The sequence below is a fragment of the Piliocolobus tephrosceles genome, chromosome 9, assembly GCF_002776525.5.
Source record: "Piliocolobus tephrosceles isolate RC106 chromosome 9, ASM277652v3, whole genome shotgun sequence".
Taxonomy (NCBI): Eukaryota; Metazoa; Chordata; class Mammalia; order Primates; family Cercopithecidae; genus Piliocolobus; species Piliocolobus tephrosceles.
The window spans coordinates 27,007,761-27,018,417 of record NC_045442.1 but is presented as its reverse complement, the minus strand read 5'-3'; the positions used below and the strand labels follow the sequence as shown (position 1 = coordinate 27,018,417).

Sequence of the window (10,657 nt, the reverse complement as noted above, 5' to 3'; positions counted from 1 at the left end):
TATTTGTTCATTGTTCCTACTCGGATATTACTTCATAAATGCAGACATGTCATCTGCCTTGTTCGCAGAAGATGCTCACTGCTTAAAACAGTGTCCACCACATGCTGATCAGTAAATCTCTCTATGCTGTAAAACACGGGTCCCTTTTCATGTGTTTAACATGAAAACTTTGTAACAGCCATTTGCTTGTATTTGTCCATCTGGAATTATTTCGGACTTCCCTACTATACAAGCCTCAGACTAACATGCATTTTCATAGTACTGTTAACTCCTTGGGGAATAGGTAATCAAATCCAGAAATCAAACTTAGACCTTTGTTGTTTATGCTAGTTTCTAGCCATTGTTTTTTTTTCTTCTTCCTAAACTGCAATTATTTCGCTTAATGTCTAAGAATAGCTCCGGGAATACAGCAGCTTGAGTGGTAACAGAGATGGGCGGGGATATGTTAATTCTTGACAAACACCAACTGAACATGTAATTAGAGGTGCTAGCTGGGTTAGAGGAATCGGACTGTGAAGCCACCTCAAGAGATCATCGCTGAATAAAATGGACATGCTCACAACGCTAAGCTGAAAATCAAGGGCTGAATTCCAGCAAACATTTATCTAGTGCCCCCTAATGGCAATGCCCAGTTCTAAGTGCTGAAATAATAAAATGAAAAAATAAAATAAAGATGCTTCTTTAAATGAGTGTAGAATTTAGTGAGAAAGGCATAAGTACCACACATAAACATGCAGCCAAGTTCTAAATACATGATGTTTAAAGAAAAATATGTGAACATAGTCACAGAGAAAGGAGCACCTACTATTTGTTATTATTATTATGATTTGAGACAGTCTCACTCTGTCGCCCAGGCTGGAGTGCAGTGGCGCAGTCCTGGCTCACTGCAGCCTCTGCCTCTCGGGTTCAAGTGATTCTTGTGCCTCAGCTTCCAGAGTAGCTGGGATTACAGGCATGCACCACCACACCCAGCTAATATTTGTATTTTTAGTAGAGACAGGGTTTCACCATGTTGGCCAGTCTGGTCTCCAACTCCTAGCCTCATATGATCTGCCCGCCTCAGCCTCCTAAAGTGCTGGGATTACATATTATTTTTCAGACACAAGGTCCTGCTCTGCTGTCCAGGCTGGAGTACAGTGGCATGATCGTAACTCACTGCAGAACGCACAGACTGGAACTCCTGGGCTCAAGCAATCTCCCCCAACCCCTCGCCTTGGCCTCCCAAAGCTCTGGGATTACAGGTGTGAGTTACAGTACCTGGTGCATTTGGGTTGGGGGAGATATATTGATTATGATATGGGCCGGCCATGAAAGGGGTGCTGTGCCAGTCATCTGCCTGTGTTCTCTCAAATCCATTTCCCACTCCCTCCCAGTTCACTTTGTATTCCAGAAAACAACATTTCCCAGGCTCCACTGCCCACTGGCTTGTGGCTGGGTTTGTGCAGTTAAAAGGGTCGGCAACAGCTGAGAGGACCAGAGCAAGAGAAAAAGCAAGCTACTACTCCCTACCCCTCTGCTTGGGCAGCATCACGGGACAGGCGGTAGTCACGTCTCCTCCATGGCTCCAGCTCCTGCCAGACAAGTCCTCCATGACTGCAGCTTCAACCTGGTGGTCCTGGCTCCAGGGCTCTGGTAATAGCTGGCTCTCTCTAGCACAGGAAAGTGAGAGGCTCCCTATTGAGGCTGATCTTAGGGTTGCCTCACCTGTTCCTATTTGGTATTTTTGTTCTTCCATTAACCCAGCACACATTTTGTGTATTAACTCCCCTCTGTTTGACATGTATAGGGATGCTTGCTGATTGCCTGACACAGGTGATACACTGCTCCTGATAGGAAGGAGGCGCATGCGCTCTGGCCTGGAAAGGAATAAAGATTCAGGAACTTAGTCTGTGGAAATGGAAAGGCTTAGGGCCGCCTAAAGTAACAGGAAGTTTCACACATGCCGAGATTGAGCTAATGAGGCAACACCACCCTGTGTCTGGGCCTTCGGGAAGGCTAGGGAGGCTTTTATGCCTGTACAAATGTTTCAGCCAAATATCAGCACCAAATGATGTCCAGGGAGAAATGCCACTTACGTAGGTGAGCCACAGGGCTGAAAAGATGAATCTAGTCTATCACGTTATTTCCTGCTAACTTTAAATCAAATAGCTGGGAGTCTTGGGGAATGACTCACCCATAGTATTTGGAAAGGCAGAGCTGGAAGGGATCTTCTTCCAAATTATATGCATGAGAGCACTAAAGCTCTTATCTGTTAAAATGATTTGCTCAAGGTCACACAGCTGGCACAGCCAGAGGCCAACTCCTCTTTCCTGATTCCAGGTCCACAGCTGTTTTTACTCAGCTGCTGTTTTTCACCACTCCCCATGTTTCAGTTCATTCCATGCAGGTTTGGTCCTTTGGTAACCACGAGGTTATGAACAAATTCAAATGAGTTTGTTCCCCATCCATAATTTCTAATTCTGAAATAATAATAATGAGCATGTACTCATTCTAAAATAACCAGTTTGGACTAATTTTTAAATCAAAGTCATTTAATAAACAGACATTGTATAGTTAATTGCAATGCAGGTAGAATTCAGGCAGTACATACATTCTGCCTTGTTAGTGAAAAAAAAACAGCAAAAAACCTCAAGGCTGTGGTGTTTACTATTTCTTATGCAATTAGCCTCTATGAAATCCTATACATGCAACACTTCTATATTTAGAATGAACATCAAGGCTTTAGGATTAAAAAAAAAAAAACACCTGAGGCAAAGACTTTAGAGACATTATCTGTTTAATAAATATGATTGTAAAAGCAATAAACAAGAGCAATTATACATTACACTACATAGTATTTAACAAAAAATACATCAAAAAAGTCATTTTAAAATTAGAAGTAGTTCCAATACTATAAGAAAACTTTCTTTTTTTTTTTTTTGTTTTTAAATTGGCTTCCTATAAAAATAAGTCGGCAAATGAGAGATTTCAATGCTCAGTTGGATTCCTGGAAAACACAGAACAGCTGCCAAGCACCCCATTGCTCTCAAAGTTGCTGTTTGGAACTTCTGAAAAAAAGCAAAGCAAACCTCTGCATTTTGGACAGTGAATCCAATTAAAAATAAGGCAAGGGAGAAAGTGTTGCGCGGGTGGTTCAGGGTAGAACATGCACAGTTTGCCTTCTGGGATTTTGGAAAACGTTGCAGTATCGGATTTTTAGCTTGCCCTGAATCTTACCTTCCACATACATTCCTCCCTACACATTCCTCTGACCTTAAGCCCACCAAACTCCTTGTGTGTTTGCACCTGCGATTAGTGAGTAGGTAGGCACTTAGGTCTCTCCCATTTGTAGGCTCTCATTACTGCCTTCTCTTTGTGAGTCAGCCGGAATGGCCTAGTACAATGGTTCTCAAACTTTAGGATGTATCACAATCACTGGGAGGGCTCGTTAAAATAGATGGCTGGGCCCACTATCACTTAGCAACAGAGAACACCACTATTCATCCCCTAGAGTTTCTAATTCAGTAGGTATGGAGTATGGATCCAGAATCTGGATCTCTAACAAGCCCAAGTGATGGTGATACTGCTGATTCAGGTACCACACTTTGAGAACAACTGGCCAAGGTCATAAGAACAATGAGGTCCTCCTTTCTGAGCAGCACCTTGCCTCACTAATCTCCTACAGATGGGAGGGAGCTTTGAGGAGAGGCACATGAGGATCCTGGAGATGCTCGATCTCTAGCTGGCCATCTTTGGTCACTTTCCAAAATGCCAGGCATCTCATGTCTACCTCTATTTTTAATTAGGATTTACAGCCCATTCTTCCCTATGTCTTTCCATTCATTTATTTCTTCAACAAATAATTTTTATACTACTACTCTAGGCAAGGCACTGTGCTAGAATAAGAATGTTATTCCTTTTTCATACTTTTCTAATTAAAATGAATTGAACTGCAACTCTGAGGACTCCCTGTGCTGGTCTGAGTGAGCCTCTTTTGGTTTTCCAACACTTTGTCTTCCAGATTAAATTTGGGAGGCTCCAACTGAAGAGGATCAATGAGGATGTTTCCTATGAGATAGGAAGCCTGGCAGGTTGGGGATCAATTGAGTTCTACAAATAGGTGGCTGCCTCAGGCCTAGCCCGTTTCCCAGATTCATATGGGGATCCTCAACCATAAACATCTCTGCCTGATAAACTTCTGACAGCAGCTTTGCTATTCTTTCTGTGCCTGAACTACATGAAGTCATGGACATCGGGATCGTTAGGACACCCTCATTATCACCAGGGCCTGTGTTATACCCTGTTGGCTTAGGGACGTAGCAAAGAAGGAGGCTGAGCATACCACGGGGTTTATCAGAACTTCTTTCTCCTATAGTTTATAGTGGTCTCTGCCCAGTCGATCATACTAAAGGGGCCTCTGCTGAACAGGCTTTTGTCTCCCTCTTTCTCTGGGCCTTCTTTCATGATTACCCTGGGGAAAACTGGGGCTTCTTCATGCTTTGCGCCAATCTTTTTTGCCAATCAGCTAACTTTTCTCCTTTATACAGACATAAATCTTTCCTTTAATCATACTATGATACTCAGAGGTCAGAGAGCACACATGAAATCACTGGGATCATCCTAAATAATCAAACTCTCACCCTAATGTAAGATAAGACCCCCACGTATTCTCTCAGACTGTTTGACACTCTTAAACACAAAGTCCATTAACCTGTTTCTCCTTCTAGTTAAAATCAGTTTTATTTCACAAACATTTCTATTCTATCGTGAGAGCGGAAATACCGGGTAACAGCAACCATCACAGGAGGAAACTGCCCTGCAAAACTGTCACACATTCAAAACATTTCTCACAAGAAATCTTCTGGAATCAGATTGCACGAGATTTTCGTTAAGGTGTGAGAACACCACAATTCATCTCTGTGCTTTCTTTTCCAAAGTACATGGCCAGGTTTGAATTGCTTTGCATATATCAACTCTTTCACATACAGTATATGTTTGCAGGTGGGAAAAGGCGGGGATATTTGAAAAAGGCAGGTTCTAGAGGAAAAGACAAAGATACATGAAACTGAACCCTGCTGTGCAGGATGCAGTAAGGTCCATGGGCACAGAAGCTGGCATGCTTGGGAATGTACAAAACTGACAAAGGGCTTAGAACTTGCGAGTGGTGGAGGCAGGGGCAGCAGAGGCCAGGCCAGTATTTAGGAAACATCAGGGTTAATGTCCAGAATCTAGCAATATGTTTGGGAAGAAAAATTAAGAACAGTTGAAGGACAACTTACTTGGGGTTTGGAAGGAAGACATTCAAAGATATCAACAGATCATGGTCACACACAGATGACAAACAAATGTGAAGACAGGACAATGGGTAACTAATGGGATTCCATTTCCTACTGCAGTTGGGGCAGGAGTAGGGAAAGCTGCAAGGGGAGGCAATTATGGTGGAAAGAGGTGAACAGGAAACCAAGGTCCGTTTCTGACATGCTTTGCCTCCCTGCCTTCCTTATTCTACCGGCACAAAGGGATCTTCAACTCGTATCTTTGTTCCTGTGGCCACAGAGAGTGCAGAAAGCAGCCTCATGGCCACTGCTGACCAACAGAGCTACCAAAGCTAACTTAGAAGGGAAATGACAATATGGAAAGTGGAACAGAGAAACAGCTCAGGGTTTCAAACTCCTGTGCATGTCTTTGTGTCTTACGAAAGGAGCTGGGGTAGCTAATCTACCCATCAGCCTTTAATGCTAAAATAGCTGATAATCTGGAGCCAAGAATATTTCCAAAAATACATGCAGATTTCCTTGGCCTATATATGTTATGAATTTTCTACAAACACGACCGATCAGAAAAAAGAGAGAGGAGAAGAAGAAAGAGGGAGGGGGGGAGTGTTTTCCATTAAAAGAGAGCACCTGTACACTGCCCCTCCAGACATGTTCTCAGAGTATCATCCACATGCACAGGCTTAAAGCTAAAACCCTTGTTGTCTGTGTCTGAAGAATTAAAAAGTCCCGATGCAGTGAGTGTTTGTTTGTTTGTTTGGATTTTGATTGTTTATATTTTATGTTTTGTTTTTGTTTTGTTTTTTTACTGGCGTCCTCCATTCAAACATTTACATAGGTAGGGATTTCTTTTGTGCTTTGATTCTCAGCAACTATGGAAATACTTCCTGGCAAAACAGGAAACAGAACAACAAAGGAAAGAAAAGAAACACGAAGTTAGTGGTCATGAAGGATGATGTACTTGACAAGAGCGAAATTCTTTCCTGATCAGCAGGTCGCCTGTAGCCTTTGGGGGTTTTCCTTAAATTGCATACTGTGCCCCAGCAGATCCCCGCTTTGGCGTTGAAGGCGGAGTGGCGTGTCTTGCTCTTTGCAATCGGAGAGATGAGTCACCAGGTTGAGTAGAAGGGGAGGGAGGGGAGGGTAAAGCTACTCTCCTAAGAGAAAACGTGTAACACTTACTCATTTAATGACACTGGAAAGGGAAAGGTGTCAGAGACTTTGCAATGTGCTGTGATACCTTCCTGGTGAAGGAGGAATTACTACTTTAATAAGGCAAGTAGAGGCTGTGCATCATACCCTACGGAAATGCAGCTGAGAACCAAATGATCCCAAAACATGCACTTAGAAGCTTTAGGAATGAGTAGACAGGGTGAATGCCTCTCTGGACTTGAAGACAGAAAAGGCTTTTTTTCTTTTTAACCCCAAGCAATTACACATTTATTACCTTGTCTCCTCAAATAAAAGAAAGTGCACTGTGAAAATTGGACACCAGATGTGACTGCAGTTATCATTATCTATGATAGGAACCAGTCACTGCATTTAAATTTCCCCTTAACACAGCCACAGACCTTTCCCATATTCATTTAAGAGGGTTATGTTTCCATTTACATACTCATTGTTTTCCAAGTAAGATTAAAAATTGTATGTAAAGGCCTTCTAGGTGGTTTGGCATTATCACATTAGAGTGGAGCATGAATGGTTATATAACAATTTATTCACTGTTGCCAGCAATGCAGGATCTAAATGTAAACATATAAGGCTTCAACTCCTAACGCCAACAGACAGGAGGAACCAAAGAGAGAAATGGATCAGCAATAGTGGCAGTGGCGTCATGGGTTTGCCTAGCTTCCTGGAAAATTTCTTCTGCAATCAATAGCAGAACTTAGCAAGTGCACATCAGATTCTCTATACCTCGTTGTTGGATTCCCGTGCCTACTTCACGGGCAGAGAGAGCACCACTGAAATATGACAAAGTCCATTTTACAACTTCTGGTAAGGGACAGTCAAAAAAGAGGAAGAAATTTGCTAATCTGCTCTGTGATAGTCTCACCCACCAGTGGTCTCTCTCAGGATTGCTCCACTCCCTGGATGTCTGCAAACTTTATGCCTCTTGTCCTCAATCTTAGGTTCCAAATCTCCTGAGGGAAAGTTCCTAGACTACCAATAGATGTGAAAAAAAAAACAATTCCCCGGATGATCAGGCTGGCCACTCTCATTATGTCACTCCTCTACTGGTGTTCCGGAGCAGTCTGCCCTCCTTAGGGCTGTATCCAGTTGAGGCTACCACGTTTCAATCTAGTCAATACATACCGTGTCCTGCAAACCCTGCCCTGCCCTCTGGTCCACCAGCCCGAGCCTCTGAGGCCTCTCCTTCTTATATACTATTAAAGCAAATGCTTTGCTATTTGCCCACAAACATATAACATTTTAACATTTTAAGCCCAATATTTTAGGGAGGGTGTTGCAAAAGGAGGAATAAACTAATGAGAGAAAAAAACTAGATAGAAGCAAGAGGTTTGTTTGTTTTTCCCCCATCCCAATGACAGGAAGCAGGGAAAAAGCCATCTTAGCTGTTTCTCTCAGGGCTGTTAGAGCAGAAGAAAGTGGTTATGTCAAGCCAGAAAGGGGTCAGAGAGAGAGTCAGCCATTGCCTACTCAGCTGAACAGCTGGTGGCTACTGGGAATCATTTACCTATGAGCTGGGATTCCACCTTCTCATCTATAAGCTGGCCAGGCCTCCTTAGTTCAGTCTGAGGGACATTGGGCCTGCTTTCAGAGTGACTGACTGGACTGATCATCTCTTGTTCTTTCTCATTCTGCATCTGGGCATAAACATTAATCCCCGGGATCTTCCTAAAATATTAATAGAAACCATCACTGCCGTGCACATCACTGTAACACATGCTTCTGAACCTGTCAGGGAGAAGGAAGAGGTCAGGGGTGGGGGTCGTGGAGGGAGAGACACGCACCTTTTAAACTTGTAGATGACGAACACTGCCAGCCCCACAAACACCACTGAGAGCAGCATCAGCATGGCAGATCCACTGTGGGTTGGAGTGAGGTCCACCAGGGGGGCTGGGGAGGGGAAACAGAGCAGAGAAAAATGAGCAGAGAACTGGGCAGGTGAGACTCTATGAGAAGTTCAAATGGTTCACACACAAGCATGGTAAGTCCCGGAAAACCATGTGGGGTATACACACAAGAAGCACGTCACATGACTGACATGGGATGCAACTAAGCCCACCTCTACTCCCACCCCAAATGTTCCTGCTCTGCAGCAGAGCAATGAAAAGTATAGACCCCAGGGCCAGGCTGTCTGGATTCAAGTCCCACTCTAAGGAGCTATGTGGTCTCGGGCAAGTTGCTTCACCTTAATGTACCTTATGAGGTAAAATAAAAACAGTGGTATATACTTCATTGGGTTCTTATGAGGATTAAGTGAGCTAATGTATGTCAAGCATTGAGAAAAGTGCCAAGCACATAGTAAGTCACGTAATTACTAGATTTCATTTCTACTGCTGCTAGTATTATTACCAATCAATATTTATAATAATATAATAATTGTATTTTATTATACTCTGAGTGTAAACTTTTTCCACAAAGCAAAACAGATTGCCAATAAAACCACCTGCAGGAATATATTTGTGAATTCAACCACCCCCTCACCCCTACTCCAGTAGTTGTCATGTGAGAAAAATAATTGGAAAGTTGTCATACGTGAGAGAAAGAAAAGCAAAGTGATGGAGCGTGCTTGTATTTCTGTACACAGGAAACTGATGGCCAAGTGAATATTTCACAAGGCCAGCCACTGACATGCTGAAGGAGGGATATGCCACCTGGCTGTCTCAACAATTTCCCAAAAGCTCTGACAGCCCTCACCAAGATGCTCCAGCCTCTCAAATACAGTGAGTTTTTCTCTCAGACAAAACAGAAGCCTCTGGCCAGGCGCGGTGGCTCAAGCCTGTAATCCCAGCACTTTGGGAGGCCGAGACGAGCGGATCACGAGGTCAGGAGATCGAGACCATCCTGGCTAATACAGTGAAACCTTGTCTCTACTAAAAAAAAAAAAAAAACAAAAAAACAAAAAAACTAGCCGGGCGAGGTGGCGGGCGCCTGTAGTCCCAGCTACTTGGGAGGCTGAGGCGGGAGAATGGCGTAAACCCGGGAGGCGGAGCTTGCAGTGAGCTGAGATCCGGCCACTGCACTCCAGCCTGGGCAACAGAGCGAGACTTCGTCTCAAAAAAAAAAAAACAAAAAAAAAACAACAAAAAAAACAGAAGCCTCTGCCTCCATAAAAGAGTCTCCCTCCCTGAGTTTCGCTTTAAAGCGCAGTCTGGAAATCACTTCTCTCCACCTCTACACGTTCTGCCATCTCACAGTCAAACCTGTTGTACCTGTAGACTTTGCAATTAATTTCTACCCTCTTAAAAGCTGACATTTTGCAAATGTAGCGTAGCTCACGCTTAAAAGACAAGCCGCGTGTACTCCAGGGAAGCCTTGGTGCTGACCTTTACCTTCCATCAACTTAAGCAAACCCTGATACCCAGAAATACAGGTGACCTTTAATCACCATTTTCTGTGGTTTTCTCTGGTGCGAGCTGAGAGGGCAATGTTCTAGTCACCCAGGTAAAAAAGTTCAAGAATAAGTGACTATAACACTGATGGTTTCAGACAAGATTCTCAGTTGCTTCTGCTCTATTTTTTTCAGGATTACATCTCAGCTACTCTGTATTGATACTGGAAAGCATATTGCATCTAATCACATAGTTTTGGTGAAAAATGAAAATAGTCATTTCAGGAGAGTTGGCTTTCAGGAGGCACTGAATATAAGGAACCCCCTACTATTTTCTCTCCCCTGTAAGTCAAGCATCACCTCAGTTTTGAAATGGGAGTATGTGAGTTTGTGTGTAAAAGATGAGGTGGTGGGGGAGTCCCACTGACGTGAAACATCCAAGGCAAATTTTCTTTTGGTTCAAAATTAGAAAAGAAAGCTCTCAGTACCATCGGTGGAGAGGCCCAGAAATTCTTCAGAACTCACCCTGCAACTGGTAGGATGTCATCAGGGGAAGAGAATACCTTCCATTTGTCATAGACATTATCACAATTGATTTTCACAAATGGAAGGCAGTGATTATGATCCCATTAAATAGATAACAATGAAGTTCTCATTGGTTAGCATTGTTTTATTATATTTTATTTTATTTTTGAGACGGAGTCTTGCTCTGTCGCCCAGGCTGGATGGAGTGCAGTGGCCGGATCTCAGCTCACTGCAAGCTCTGCCTCCCAGGTTTACGCCATTCTCCTGCCTCAGCCTCCCGAGTAGCTGGGACTACAGGCGCCCACCACCACGCCCGGCTATTTTTTTGTATTTTTTAGTAGAGACAGGGTTTCACTGTGTTAGC

General features: G+C 43.4%; 1 protein-coding gene across 5 annotated transcripts in view; it reads right to left on the bottom strand.

The window, feature by feature from the left end:
- Positions 1-2,510: 2,510 nt before the first annotated feature.
- The window catches only part of SORCS1 (sortilin related VPS10 domain containing receptor 1), a 600,060-nt gene continuing 591,913 nt past the window's right edge, over positions 2,511-10,657 (bottom strand). The window contains exons 25-28 of one of the 5 annotated variants that reach the window (XM_023206214.1): positions 8,225-8,330; positions 7,948-8,108; positions 6,435-6,496; positions 6,053-6,340 (exon numbers count right to left, since the gene is read on the bottom strand). In XM_023206214.1, the coding sequence (XP_023061982.1) occupies positions 6,465-6,496; positions 7,948-8,108; positions 8,225-8,330 (299 nt within the window). In that variant the 3' untranslated portion in view covers positions 6,053-6,340; positions 6,435-6,464. Of the gene's footprint in view, positions 6,410-6,434; positions 6,497-7,947; positions 8,109-8,224; positions 8,331-10,657 lie in introns of all 5 variants that reach the window. The other 4 variants (XM_023206215.3, XM_023206213.3, XM_023206217.2 and 1 more) reach the window with 4 other exon arrangements.